The sequence below is a fragment of the Protopterus annectens genome, chromosome 1.part1 (assembly GCF_019279795.1).
Source record: "Protopterus annectens isolate FY-2018-M chromosome 1.part1, PAN1.0, whole genome shotgun sequence".
Lineage (NCBI taxonomy): Eukaryota > Metazoa > Chordata > Ceratodontiformes > Protopteridae > Protopterus > Protopterus annectens.
In genome coordinates this window covers 485,036,885-485,052,699 of record NC_056726.1, presented here as the reverse complement: position 1 = coordinate 485,052,699, position 15,815 = coordinate 485,036,885, and the positions used below count along the sequence as shown (strand labels likewise).

The 15,815-nt window shown below is 41.1% G+C and overlaps 1 protein-coding gene across 1 annotated transcript in view; it reads left to right on the top strand.

The window, feature by feature from the left end:
- The first annotated feature begins 569 nt into the window (after window positions 1-569).
- The window catches only part of TARBP1 (TAR (HIV-1) RNA binding protein 1), a 2,802,917-nt gene continuing 2,787,671 nt past the window's right edge, over window positions 570-15,815 (top strand). Inside the window, exon 1 of the mRNA XM_044087106.1 lies at window positions 570-1,506. Coding sequence (XP_043943041.1) covers window positions 573-1,506 — 934 coding nt within the window. The 5' untranslated portion in view covers window positions 570-572. The remainder of the gene's footprint in view (window positions 1,507-15,815) is intronic.

Below are 15,815 nucleotides of genomic sequence, written 5' to 3'. Positions count from 1 at the left end.
ACATAAAATATGGGGCATAATTATGTCCTACAATCTCAGGACATTTTCCATTTTTAATATTTTTGGTCAGGACACAACCACCCAAAGAGGGACTGTCCCTCGCAAAGTGGGACAGGTGATAACCCTATCTTGGCTTTGGAGAGTGTGTTTTTTTTTACCTATGCAGCCGTGATTACAGGAATTTTCATTCGTCCGGTATAGAGATGGATGAATTTTGAGAAGGGTAACAGACTGCGCACGCATTCAGAAAACATAAATTTTGTTCATAACTGGCCAGAAGCTTGGTGTGACGAAGACTAACAGATCTGGATGAAAATGCAATGTTTCCGCCTATTTGTCAAACGCAAACTGGCAAAATACAACTGTGCTTTCTTCCATTAACACATACATTTGGCAGAGATTTCGCTTACAAGCAGGTGATGCTACCTACACAAAAGCAAAGAAAAAATGTTTCCTTCTACTATGGGACTTTTCAGTAGCTATTGCCTGTGCTTAGACGGACTATGTTGACTGGGACACAATTAAAGCCACGTGGTCGCCTTGCCGGCGGTTGTTTTGTATCAGTAAAAGTGATGGAGACCGGTCTGCTGTTGGACGTGTTGTTAGCTAACTGCAAGGATCGGTGTGCCTTGCTAGATGAAGTTTGCTGGCAGGATGATGAATTATTCCCCGAGGTCGATCGAGTGGAAACCTTGCAGTTAATAGTACAACGCTTAGCAGGAGAGGTACAGTCTGTTGGCGGAGGGGATGACTGTGTTGCTAAGACCCGGTTACGGGAGAAGGTCCGGTATATTGCTTGTTCCCGCTGTCTACCTTTATTAAGAAGATTAGGTGCTTCTGGGACGGCACTGAATAGCAGGGTTGGGTTGGCACGGACTGTTGGAAAATTGCTGAGTTGCTGTCTCGAAATCTGTGGAAAAGAGGATACGATCCAGCAAGTCTTGTATGCTGTTTTATCTAGCATGCGTAGTGACGGTAGCATCGATGAAGGCAGAAAAGTTTTAGGTGACTGTTTAGAAGTGGACACGGCAATCGAAGTGTTTAGGTGCATGTCCTCACTAATTTCTCTAACAAGACATCCAGATATTTTGGATCAGGTTATTGCTGCTGTAATGGGAATAATCAAAGGAGAACTTGACAAATATGTTACAGCTGTTGTAGCAAGGCTCCTGCCTTCGCTTATGCAAAATCAATCCTATGCTTCATGTGTGATTCATAAGCTTTGGAAAGAATTACAAAACTGGCTGTCAGCAGGCTTGAACTCAACTACTATTACTCGTATTTTGCTGTGTTTGTGCAGTTTAGCGGACTATTTCTTTCCTACAGTAGATAGAGATACAGAAGTTGTAATTGACCTGCGATTTTATAATGATTTCTGGAAAATTGTACAGTTGGGGATTACGCACGAAGACAGCATCTCCCGCAAACGAGCCACCTATTTGTTGAAAAGAGCAGTTGATGTGTCAGATAAACTGAAAGATTCCTGTGAAAGTTCACAGGATAAAGGTACTTTGCTTTTTACACGCTGTTCTTACTTATGTGGTGGTAGTAGTATGTTTTTGAGAAAGTGGTGCAAGTATGTATTTGTTTAATGCACTAGTATTTTTGTTTCAAAGTTTGTTGTAAGAGACTGCAGTACTACTTTATCTTTTATTCATTACCCTACACGATTTCCATGATATTGAATCTTTTTTCATCACTGCACATATGGATTTATTGAGCTAGTTCATCCAGTCGTGCTGTTATACATGTAGAGATGTGTGCAGGACAAGGATGTCCAGAATATGCCTCTTCACTATGTAAACTGGACTGCTCTACTGATATACAACAATTTGTTATTGCCATCTTTTTCACATATCACTTCTTCATCAACCACACCGCTGTTCTTTGACCACCTTATAGTTTTTAAAGGAAGAATTGACTACCATTGATGTGGTTGTAACCATTATATCAGATAAATTGAATGAGCTGCATATGCTCCATAATTCTGTAAATGACCACTGCCCCAAACTCTGTCTGGTCATTTAAATGATGTAAACCTAAACCTGTTATTTTGACAACCAGAGTAATCCCTCATTCTGCATATGCTGTTTTTGCAGAACTACAGCAACTGGACTTGAAGTCTTTCTGTCAGTTTTTTCCATCTTCACATTCTACAACTTTCTCCATTTTGATATCCAGAGTAATCCCTGATTGTCCTAAACATACATTCTCTCTACAGAACAACAAGAATTGGAATAAAATTCCTTCTCTCAGTTTCTTCTATCTTCACTTTCTACAACCTTCTGTTACTCATTCAGGATAAACTATTTTTTGTCGAAACAACAACAGTTCAAAGCAGATACTCTGTCTGGCTTACTCCTCTTTACAAACAACTAGTAAAAAATAAGACATCAATCCTGGACAGAATGGAAAAAAGGAACCATCCCATATACATACATTAATCTTGTACCTCACATCGCCACAGTAGTCAGGAAGTCCTACTACGTGGCACAGCTCATCACAAAAGGGTTCTCATCCAGGAAAAAAGAGGTCCTTGTTCCCCTCTACTCGACACTCATTAGACCCATTATAGAGTACAGCGCCCCTTTTGGAATGTACCTCACAAGACCTCTGCAGCAGCTGGAAAGGCCACAGAAGTACCTCACAAAGAGGATTACTGGCCTCAAACAGATGCCCTACACTGACGTCTCAAAAAAACTCCAGCTTTACTCCGTAGCATATCACCTACTCCGAGGTGATCTCTGCCGAACATATAAAGCTATGTCAAACACAGAGCTGTTGTACATGCTACATCTAAAGAAATCCCAATTACTCTGAGCTACACACCCTTGGGACCTAAACCTTGTCACCACAATAAACAGGACATGCTGGAGGGATAGATTTCTGTCCCAGAGACTGCCCCATACTCTGGAACAAGCGACCCATCTATGGAACAAGCGACCCATCTATGTCAAGCAAAGTTCCTCATTAGCACTCTTCAAGAAAAATCTTGATGAGTGGATGGGAAATAGGAAATACACCTGGGGGATCACTTCTGTGGCTCTGCTCGACAGTGGCACAGGAAAATAACTTTCCTGGGTGGAGTAAGCCAGGGAACCTTGTTGACTAGGCTTACTTAGGCCCTTGGGCCGATAACCTAGTACCTACCTATGAACATATACCCCAGTTACTCCTTTCTTTCCCACTACACTTCCAACATGTCATCTGCCTGAGAACAGATATCTTTGGAATCTGTTTGGGGTATAAAAGGACTTATGCAAACACCCCCATGCAAAAATCCTAAGTCTTCTAGATTTTCTTGCATATTTGGGAGCCATACATATCTCCTCACATTGTTTCTTTGTGAATTGCTTATCTAATCTCTCTCCCCAAACGTTGCTGACCGCCTCTGATTGATTCCTATAGGTATTATGCAATATTTTATATGCCCTACTAAATATGCCCTATGTTGTAACAGCAGCTTATGATCTAGATATAACTAAAAACTCAACCAGTGCAGTTATTTCATTTAGGATTCCCCATATCTCTTTCCCTTTGTTTATACTCTGTCAGTCCCTGATAGGGAGGCTATCTCTACCCTGCAGTCCAAATGTCTTCTGGGCCTCTTCCCACTCTATTACAGTTTCCTTTCTAATTATTTGTTCCCAATACCTTGGTTCCTTTGGCAGCTTCCTTTAGTAAATCCTACCCCTCTTTTTGCCTATTCTGTGTACCCCTAATTGTAGCCATCCTCATCGACAAAATCTCTTGTTTCCATTCCCATGTTGGCTTAGTTCAAGTCAGGTAATCTTAAACCTCCTTTTTTGATTTGAAGGTTTAACTTATCCCACTTGACTCTTGCCCTCTTCCCCTCCCAGATAAAATCCTTCAACTCTTTTTTTAATTACCATCCACAACCTCCTCTTTTTAATAAAAGTATACCTGACCTGTGCATAAACCTAAAGGGACTAAAAGCATTTTTACTGCTTGAATCTTGCTGTACATATCCATTAGACAAGAGATTCCAGATTCTCAGTTTTTGTACAATCTTTTGTTTAGTCTCTTCCCAAATGTCCTTAGCTGCCTTAAATGATGTCTTTTGACCCATAGTCCTAGATACTTAATTTTATTATGTCCCCATAAATATGGGTGTTGCTGAACCAGTTCATGTGTGGGTACGTAGTTACAACATCTGTTATCTCATTAACTTTATACCCCCCCCCCTCAAAAAAAAAAAAAAAAAACTGTCTCAGAATGTTCCACAACACCATGATGCCCTTTTCTGGTTCTCTCAAGTACAAAATGCTATCATCTACAAGTAATTCCAACTTTTCGTAATTACCATACCAATTATGTCTTTGAATTTCTGACTGCCTTATTTTCTTTGCCAATGGTTCTAAATATAATGCAGATAACAAAGGGGAAAGAGGACAGCCCTTCCTGGCTCATCTGTTGGCTTAAACTCTGGTGTCATTCAAAGGGGATCCAATGTCTGTCTGCCTGGGATGACATGCTGGACAAGCCACGCTGCTTCGCAAGGGACGGCTTGCACCTGTCACCCCTGGGATTCCGGATATTGGCAAAGGCTCTTGCCACCCCCATAGTGCCTTTTTTAGGCAAGGCTCAAATTCTAAACCTACCACCCTAAAACACAAAAAAGGAAAAAAACTAAGGGTAATGCTGCTCAATGCCAGAAGTCTAAATCTCAAAATGCACACACTCGAGGCCCTTCTCAGTATGGAGAACATCGATGTCTGTGCTGTGACAGAAACCTGGTTCAAGGCTCCTGAGAGCACCCCAGCACTATCAGGTTTTACCTCATATCATGCTCTGGCCCCAAAATCCGGACAATACCAAGAAAGGAGGGGGTATCCATATTCATCAAGGACACCCACACCTCAAGACTGGTGGCAACGCACGATGCATCGGAGACCATCCAGGTGCAATTAACCATAGGCAAGACTGCTCTGCAAATTGTAGCATGTTACAGGCCACCCTCACAAACTCAGGAACCTCACATGGCCTTCCTGAAAACACTAGAGGGGATAAATGTATCACCAAACACCATCATACTAGGTGACTTCAATTACCCTAATATAGACTGGGAACACTACTCAAGCCCAAACACCCTAGCCCAAAAGTTCCTGGAATTCATAAACTCAAATGCCATGGAACAACTAGTCACCATCCCCACAAGAGGAGAAAACATACTTGATCTCATCATCACGAACATGGGAGCACAATGTTCAACACCGGAAGTATACCCCTCACTGGTGAGATCAGATCACAAACTAATCTCGCTGGAGGTCCTCATCCCACCCCACCTGAAATAAAAAGACCACAGTAAAGAACTTCTGAAAGCTGACTTCACACTTCTAAAGACTAGTGTGGTCTCCTTTAAGGCCCCGAGCCGGAAAACAGTACTCAAGCCGCTGAATCACTTACAAATGCCTTCTACCAGCACCTGCAGGACTGCATGGATAAGGCAGTCCCAAGCAAAACAAAGACCCGTTGTACCAAAGGCAAGCGCCCAGTCTGGTGGACCCCAGCCATAAACAAACTCTACAACAAAAGGAGGAAGCTACTACAAGATAGAGCAAAATCCTTAAAAGGTAAGACACCCTTGATCACTATAAGTAAAAACTAAGAGCTCTCATAAAATCATCCAAAGCAAATTTTGAGAGAAAAATAGCTAAAGACTCAAAGACAATCATAAGGCCTTCTTTAGCTATGTTAGAAACCTGGGAGGAAACTCCCAGATATGCTCAGAACTAATTCAAAATGATGTGAAGATTACTGATCCTACAGACATTGCCAACATACTGGCTGACAGGTTCAGTGCAAATTTCTCCCCTCCCCCAAAAGGAGAGATATCTATACCAAGCGATTGCAGCCCCCAAACATCTCCAACGCCCAAGTGAGAACTGCTCTCTCCAAAGCAAAAAACAGCATGCATGGGACCTGATGGTGTCCCCGGCTGTGTGCTCCACGAACTCAACGAGGAACTAAACCCACAGCTAGGACAGCTGTTTAATCATAGTCTTACCACTGGATACGCACTCCAGGAGTGGCGCACTGCAACTGTGGTCCCACTTCACAAAGGCGGTGCCTCCACCGACCCTGGAAATTACCGCCCATTAGCTTGACAAGCCTTATCTGCAAAGCCATGGAGAGGATCATAATGGACCTCATAAATAAAGACATAGGGAGTTTGCAGACTTTCGATCCATCCCAGTTTCGCTTTGTCAAAGGCAGATCATGCCTTCTAAACTTGGTTGACTTTTTCCAAACAGTCACCAAAGCCTTTGATCAGGGAAAGGCAGTCCGCACAGCCTACCTCGATCTGGCGAAGGCTTGATACAATACCCCACTCGGGTATCATTGAAAAGCTCATCAGCTTAAATGTTAACCCATACATCACAAGATGGGTTGCAAACTGGCTGAGTGACAGAACCCACAGGGTCAGAGTTGCTGGCGCCATGTCAGACTCAAAGCCTGTCACAAGTGGTGTACCACAGGGCTCAGTCCTGGGCCCACACTTGATTGGCATCTACTTTTCCGAAGTACAAGCAAACACAGGAGGGTTATGGCTGACAAAGTTTGCAGATGACTGCAAACTGGGCGCCATAGTAGAAAACACATCTGACACAGATATCCTTCAGAAGGGTCTCACAGAAACGGATAACTGGTGCCAGAGCCATGGCCTAAAGTTAAATGCCAAAAATGCATAGTCATACCCTTCGGGAAAAACAAGGTTACCCCTAGCTACCAAATAGGTGGCAATCCACTGAGCACAGAAGAAGTTATCAGGGACCTGGGGACCCAGGTTGATAGTAGTCTGTCATTCGACACCCATGTAGCTAAAGTAGTTAGGAAGACCTTCTACATTGCCCACCTTATCATGAAGGGATTCTCATCTAGATCAAGGGAGGTCATAGTCTCCCTATACTCATCACTCATCAGACCAATGATTGAGTACAATGCCCCATTCGGAATGTATCTGACCCGACACTTGCAGCAGCTGGAGAGGCCACAAAAGTTCCTCACCAAAAGGATAAAGGGTCTCAAACATCTGTCCTATGCTGCCCGACTGAAAGAACTCCAGCTCTATTCAGTCGCTTACCACTTGCTCAGAGGTGACCTTTGCCTAACATACAAGGCCGTGTCAAACCCAGATTTGATGAATAAGCTTCACCTCAAAAAATCTAGATCCGTCAGAGCCACAAGGGTGGGAGACTTAAACCTCGACACGGCTATTAATAGGACGTGCTGGAGGGATAGATTCATTACCCATAGACTCCCTATGCTGTGGAACAAAATCCCGGTATATGTGAGGCAGAGCACCTCGCTGGCCTTGTTCAAGAGAAATCTTGACCAATGGATGGGAGATCGCAGATATACCCCAGGGATTACCTCAGTGTCACTGCTCGACAGAGGCACAGCAAAATAATGGGTATAGTTCCCCATACTAAAGGGGTGGCGTAAGCCACAAAACTATGGGCTAGGCTTGTAAATGCCCTCGGGCAGATAGCCTAGTATGAACCTATGAACCTAAACAAATTATCAGAGAGGAAACCTCCCACTTTATTTTTTGCAGCCAGTCCATCACATATCCTCCTAAATAACCTTATTATTGTATCAGGAAATGAATATGCTTCCACTGCCATGTTCATAAAACCCCAGCTCACTCTGAATGCTGTTTCTACATCAGCACCCACATACATACAACAGCAGTATTTTCTTACTTTCTGCTTTCCTCTGGGTCATCATTTTTCTATTAATGTTATCAAATGTTTGCCTCCCCTCCACAAGACCATATTGATCCATATATATCAATTTTGGCAACACCACTGACATTCTTGTAGCCATTATAGACGTGAACATTTTATATTCATGGTTTAAAATTTAAATGGGCATATATGAAGCTGGATCTGATGGAATTTTACTGTCTTTGGATATTATAGCCACCACAGCATTTTTCCAGGATATTGGTGCTTCCCCTCCTTTAAAATGCTGTTAAACAAATCCTTCCAGATCATTATCACTCTCTTCCCTCCTAGATTCCAAACTCCCACCAGAACACAATCTATTCCAGGAGACTTTCTTGCAGATAGGTTGATTAGATTGCATCACCATTGTTATCGCACCCCTCCTTTCTTAACCATTAATTGAGTAACCTCATCATATTTATGCCTTCCATAAATACTTCCATTTGTACTTTTTCTTGATTTCCCCACTTCTCTGCTTTACATAGGTTTTCATAAAATTTCAGAATTATCTCTTAATACCCCTACAGGTTCTCTGGTTATTTTTCCTGTTCTAGTTTCCATAAGGTTGGCAACAACCCTTTCTACTTTCTGTTGCCTAAGTTGTTGTGCTTTGGAGTTATCAGAAAAAAAACACAGTTGCTTAACAGCTTTCTAAACTCGTACATATTATCCAGGTACTCCCTTATTTTCTCTTTAGCACTCTGCAGTTGTGCTTGTTTTGTTCTGTCAGATTCCCCTTATTCTGTAATACTTTAACCTTTGTTAGCCCCTCTAAATAATTCTCATTATTTCTTAACCATATTTCTTTTTCTTTTATTTGTACTCTTTTAAAAATCCTTTAATTTTATCCCACTCACTAGCTATAATGTCTGAGTACTTTCTATCTTCCTTAACTCCCGAATAATTTCCACTACCCTTTCCTTAAATTCTTGTCATTTTAACAGGTTGGTGGGGAAGTGCTACTGTCTCATCTTTTACTTCATTACCCTGCAATTTTATCTTAGTAATTATTGGTGCATGATCTGAAATTGTTACTGGATATGTGTCAGAGTTTTCAATTAAATGCACATGTTCCTGGGAAGTATAATTTCTGTCTAGTCTAGCCCAGTTATTGTACCTTGTGGAATAATTATGTAAATTTTCTGAATTCCTACCACTGAATTCACAAAATATTTTTATAAATTTCTTCAGAAACCTATCCTGTTTTGTTATATTTTCCTTCTAGGCCCCCCAGATACACCCTCATAGTTGCAGATCAAATTCTTGTCTGCACCTATAAGTAATATTCCCTGCTGAGAACTGATTATTTCTCCCAATTTTTTAAACTCCATAATAGCAGTTTTAGTTGGAATATAAATGCATGCCAGAATAGTCCCCATCCCTTGCCAGTAGTCTCCTACTACCACAAATCTGCCATTGTTATATTTTTTTTCTTTGCTATCACTATTGGAGCCCCTCTAGGAGTTGATATAAGTACTCATCTGTTGTCCTTGGTATTCTGCTGAATATCCACCCTGAAGTCCTTTTTTATCAAATTCACATGTTCATTTCTTTCCAAATGTGTCTCATAGCATTGCTGTTTGCACACTGCATTTTTTAATATAATTAAATATTCTTTCTTTTTTCTCTACACCTTCAAGACCATTCACATTCTAAGATAATATGGAAAGTGTCTACATTACGATAAAAAGTAATTGTTCCCACCTGTTATATATGACAGCTTTTTAAAATCTCCAATTCCAGCTTTTGTGATGCATACACCCACTAATGTTTGGCAGGTTAATCCTTTATACGTTTTTTTTTTCTTTTCAAGAACATTGAAACCTATGTCAGCTATGTCACATTTTACAAGACTTTTAGTTTTGATGAAAACTAAACAAAAAAACACACCCTCCCATAACAGATAAACTCTCCCAGCTAGGTATCAACCCGTATGTTACCAGGTTGGTATCTAACTGGCTCACTGATAGAACCCACTCAGTCAAAGTAGGGGAAGCCACCTCTAATAGTAGACCCGTAACGAGCGGTGTACTCCAAAGATTGGTCTTGGAGACTCAAACTGTGTGGGATATACTTTTCTAAGGTGCAATCCAAAACCATTGGTCTGTGGCTGACCATTTTTGCAGATGACTACTAGGTTGGCGCTGCCTTAAATTCCCCTAGTGATGTGAGCATCCTCCAAGAGGGCCTTACCCAAACTAATGACTAGCGCCAGAAGCATGGCCTCAAACTGAATGCCAAGAAATGCATCATTATCCCCTTTGGGGAAAATGTCATCCCAACTAATTATCACATTAATAACAATGTACTAAGTATGCAATCAGTTGTGAGTGACTTGGGCACCCAGGTTGATAGCAACCTGACTTTTGACCACCATGTTGCCTCCGTTGTACAGAAGGCTTTCCACATGGCCCACCTCATAAATAAGGGTATTTCATCCAGGAAGAAAGAGGTCATAACATCCCTGTACTCCTCCCTTGTCAGACCCATTATCGAGTACAGTGCCCCCTTTGGCATGTATCTTGCCAAGCACATGTAGCAGTTGGAGAGACCACAGAGGTTCCTGACCAGGAAAATCCAGGGTCTCACCCACCCTATGCAGATAGGCAAAAAGTCCTGTCCCTCTACTTAGTTTCATACAGACTGCTCAGAGGTGACCTGTGTCTGTAATACAAGGCCATCTCAGACCCATCCTTGATGGAGGTGCTGCATATCTGTAAGACAAACACCACTCATGCAACCCACACGCAAGGCCTTAACCTGGTCTGTGACATTAATAGGATTTGTTGGCGGGATAGATTTGTGTCCCAAAGACTCCCCTGTCTGTGGAATAGACTCCCTCTCCCTGTCAAGCAGAATACCTCTCTAGCCCTCTTTAAGAGGAACCTGGACGACTGGATGGGAAATAGAAAATATACCCCTGGGATCCCAACTGTGTCCCTGCTGGACAGGGGAAACAGGTGGTGACTTTGAGGGAACATGGGTGGAATTCTTGGCTAGGGTTATAAGGGTCTCCGGGCCAATAGCCTAGTATCATCCTATGAACAAACTCACAAAACTATGTACATTTTCAAATGGTGTTTATTCCTCCTAATTTTAACTGTTATCCCAAATAGACTGCTGCAAACACAGGCCTTAATGGACCTAAAACTGAGATTATCCATATTAAGATGCATGTTATTGCCTGTACTTACACTTACACTAATTGATGTTTGTTTGTTTTTTTATCCTTCTTCCCCTCCCAGATGTAAAAAGAAAAACAACTTGCATGTTTTCTGAAAGCATTAACTTTTAGCCTTGAATAAACCAATGCACTGGCTATTTATTGCCCTGGTATCTGCTTGTCTCCTTGGAAGCCTAGGAGAAAAAAATGTAGTCCTCAGCTGCAGGCTTCCAAAGACAAGCTGAAATGTTTATTCCTAAAGGAAGACTTTTCATTATATACAGTGTTCGCTTATTTACCTGTTTCCAATTAAAACTTATTAGATTAAGCCAAGGGTTTTAATGCAGCCATTCACCTGTGGAAAAGTAAGAGAAAACATGTCCGCTATACATATATTACGATCTGTGTACTTTTGCACCCTATTTCACAGTTCAGCAATCCAAAGTTGCAGAATACTGACATAAACATACATTTAAACACGGCTGCAAATGTAATATAGTTAAGCGCTTTCACTCACTTTAATTCACATGAGCTTCATCAGAACAAAATCTCTTTCATTCAAAATCCCTTATAAATGGTTACAAATTAAGTCACACGACTTTCTTTGAGAAATCTTTAAGAAGTCTTCCTGTGTAAATCTTAAATATGATAAATACAAATACAGAAAATCCACTGTAATAATTACAATATGAATATGCATAAATAAAATAAAAAATAAAATACTATGCTTTGTAAAAATGTGTATGTATGTATTGTAAAATCTAAATAATTATAACTACACTGTAGTGTAATTTAATAAAATGTTAATGGTAATAATGAATCAACCTGATGAACTTATCTATTTCTGGCCATCTGCAAAAAACATTTCATGTTGACAGTACCGTTAAGGCCAGGAGGTCCATCAGCTATCAAAAGTATTTGCTACAAGCTTTCTCTGCACTCTAAATAAGTCTTGTAGTCACCAGAAAACAAATCTGTGTTTACTCTTTCCAAAACAAAAAAAGAGAATTTCTTAGAGTACATATTCTGTAGCATGAACTGCCAAAGCATTATTTCCATCTTTTTTTCTTATGGCTAAACAGTGCTCATAAATCCTCTTGTTTAATGCTCTAATAGTTTTGCCAACATAGAACTGCTAGCATGTGTCACATGTGGCACAATATACAACATTAGTAGTGTTTCAAGTGTTAACGACCCCTAGCCGAAAACTTTCTTCCCAGATGTTTAAATTCTGTGCTAGACACATTACTCGTGTACCTACAATGTTTGCATGTACCACAAGAAAAACTCCCTACAGAACAGATCACAGAGCTCATAGTCACTTGATTGTTCTTGCACTCTATAATTTGTTTAATACTAGTGATCTTCTTGTAAGAAAAACAAGGTCTATCACCCAGAATCTTAACAAGTTCTGTGTTTCCCATTATTACTTTCCAATGATCCAATAAAATCTGTATTATGTGACCCATCTCATTACTTATTGGAATGGCAAAGGCTAAAGAAAAAGTTGAAAAGCCTTTGTTTTGAACACTGGGGGACACTACCCTAGAAGTGACACTGTTATCCAAAATGGGACAAGCAGAGGTGACTCTAAGTTTCAATACTTCCTGAACTATCTTTTTGAGCCAAATCAAATCATAACCTCTCTCCTGAAAAAAAAAACTGTAACAACTTATCTACCTCATTTGAAAAGACTGAGTGTTCTGTGGTCAATCTACTAAGACGTATAAACCGACCCTTAACAACTCCACTCTTCATATGAACAGGATGCAGACTTTCTTTGTGTAAATATTGATTCGCAAAGGTGTTTTTTCTAAATATCTGACTCTTGAATCTCAAGGAGGTAGTGTCAAAAGTAAGATGTAAATCCAAAAAATCTATAGACTCCCCAAAACTACCCATGGTAAACTTCAAAAAGGTGATACTATGATTGAGATGTTCAACAAAAGATAAAAAAAGTGCCATAATCACCCTTCCAAAGAAAAATCAAATCATCTATATATCGCCTGTAAAACAAAATATTGTCTGAAAAAGGCAACACATAAAGATGTTTCAAGTCCCAGATCAGAACACACATTAACTTGAAACATTAACAGAATACGAGTGTGTTAATAGTACTAATATTTTAAGTGTATATGATTATTTCTTGATGTGGATCTGATTCTGTTGAGATCTGTCCCTGATTGGTTGAGAGCTATGAGTTCATCACTCCTTTAGTACAGTTTTGTACCTACCATAAATGTAGATGTTTGAGGATCTCCATTGCTGCAGTCCTGACATAGGGGTATTCCGCTGTCCACCATCGGCCCGAATACCAAAGGGCTAGAACCGGCGTCGGTCATCGGCGCCCGAGACTGACGACAGTACGTGTCAGTACAAATGCGCATGACCAACGCTATAACCTCAGTCTTTCTTGCCTCAGACGTCAGAATGCAAAAATCACCACCCAAACCCTAACCTAAAAAGAAAAAGGGGGAAGGAGGGAGGGAAAATTGGACTGCAGCAATGGAGATCCTCGAACATCTACATTTATGGTAGGTACAAAACTGTACTATGTTCTTCGTCTCCCATTGCTGCAGTCCTGACATATGGGTAGAATCCCAGAGCAACGGAAAAAAGGGAGGCTGGTCAACTAAATAGCAGTAGGAGCTGCAGACATGCCCTGTAAGATTGCAGTGGCAAACCCAGCCCTAGACCTAGAATAAAGAGGTAAATGATAATGCTTTGTAAAGGTATGTACAGAACTCCAAGTAGCTGCTTCTAGAATGTCTTTAGTAGCTACCCCTCTCAAAAAGCAGTAGAAGTGGCCGAGCCCTAGTAGAATGAGGCCTGATCCCAGCCGGAACATCCTCTCCATGATGAGAGTAACAAAAGCAATACAATGGCCAATCCACTTGGAAATAGTTTGTTTGAGACAGCTTTCCCTCGTGAAGTCAAAGCAAAAGAAACAAATAATTGTTGAGATCTTCTGAACTCTCTGGTTCTGCTCAAATAATACCTCAACTGCCTATGTACATCCAAAGAATGCAAAACTTTTTCCCTTCATTTTGGGGTTAGCATAAAAAGTAGGCAAATGTATAGATTGGTTCAATGCCACATTAGAAATCACTTTAGGCAGAAAAGTAGGATTAGTACATAAGGAAACTCTGTCATTGTGAAAATCAGAAAAGATTCCACTGCCAAGTGGGCCTGTAATTCAGATCCCCTTCTAGCAGAAGTAACAGCCAATAAAAAGCAGTCTTCCAGGACAACAACTGCAATTCAGCTGTAGCTGCAGGTTCAAAAGGAGGCAGAGTCAGCTTTTCCAAAACAAAATTAAGATCCCAGGTAGGAGTAGGAGCCTCCGTGGGGGTCTGATATTCTTTGCCCCTCTAAGAAACTGTTTAACCAATGGATGTGAAAATAAAGGAGGGTCACAATCATAGTGAGCAGAAATAGCTGCAGCATGCACTTTTGCAGAAGAGAAGGACAAACCCTTGTCCAATAAAATAGTCAAATATTGCAATGTACAACTCAAATTAGGCAATTCGACATCAAAGCCTTTAGCTGAACTCCAAAGAAAAAATCTCTTCCATTTACCAGCATAAACTTTTCGAGTACTAGGACGCCTGGCTTCCAAAATAACATCCAAAACTTGTTGAGGGAGCTGAAGGTCCTCCTTCTCTAAAACAGAATGCGCCAGGCTGTCAGGTGTAGGGATTGCACCCTGACATTGAGAAAATGATTGTTTTCTTGAGACAATAAGTGAGGAATCTGTGGTAATGGCCAAGGTGGTACCCGAATTAAGCTCCTCAACAGAGGGTACCAATGCTGACGAGGCCAATCCGGTGTTATAAGGATCATGCAAGGTCTGTCCCTCCTGACTTTCAACAGCACCTTCGGAAGAAGATGCAAAGGAGGAAAAGCATACACGTGAAGGTTGCTCCAACTGAAGGATAGTGCATCTATTTTCCAGGCTTTTGGATGAAATAGCCTTGTGCAAAACAGTGGCAGTTGGAAATTCAGAGGAGAAGCGAACAGATCTATGTCCGGAGTTCCCCAAGCCATTGTCAACTGAAGAAATACCTGAGGGTCCAATTTCCATTCGTGAGGATCCACAATCTGTCTGCTCAGAACATCTGCTAAAGAATTTTGTGCTCCTGGCAGAAACTGTGCTCGAAGAGTGATGTGCAGATTCAAAGCAGTTTCCCATAACAGCATTGCTTGTCTGCAAAGAGGGTATGAATGAGTTCCCCCTTGCTTGTTGATGTACCACATGACAGTCGTGTTGTCTGTTCGAATCAACACCAGTCCTGGTTGAAGTAGGCTTTTGAATCCTTCCAAAGCAAATTGAACTGCCAGCATCTCTTTCATGTTGATATGTAAGTGAAGTAGCTCTGGGGCCCAAAGGTCTTGAATCCATTTTCCTTTGAAATGAGCTCCCCAGGCTGACTCTGAGGCATCTGTCATTAATATCTGACTTGCCTCTGGTTGGGTCACAGAGAGCCCCTTGTTTAGGTGACATTCCTGAGCCCACCACAGAAATTCTCTCTGAATGCAAGGTAGAATCCGAATGACAATGTCCAAATCGTGGCAGTGTTGAGTCCAAACGCTTTTGAGATACCATTGTAGCTTCCTCATATGCAGTTTGGCATTGGGAAGTACTAGAATGCAAGATGCCATGAACCCCAAGGCTTGAAGGACTGTCCTTGCAGTCAGCCTGGACATTACTGATAGCTGTTGGAAGTATAGGTGAAGATTCCTTTGTTTGTCTGGGGTAAGAAATGCCATCTGAGCAGCTGTATTCAGTTTCACACCCAGAAAACACATCTCTTGTGAGGGTACTAGACTGGACTTTATTTCGTTCACAGAATACCCTAGGCATCTTAAAACTGTCATTACATACTGCAGATGTTGAAGAA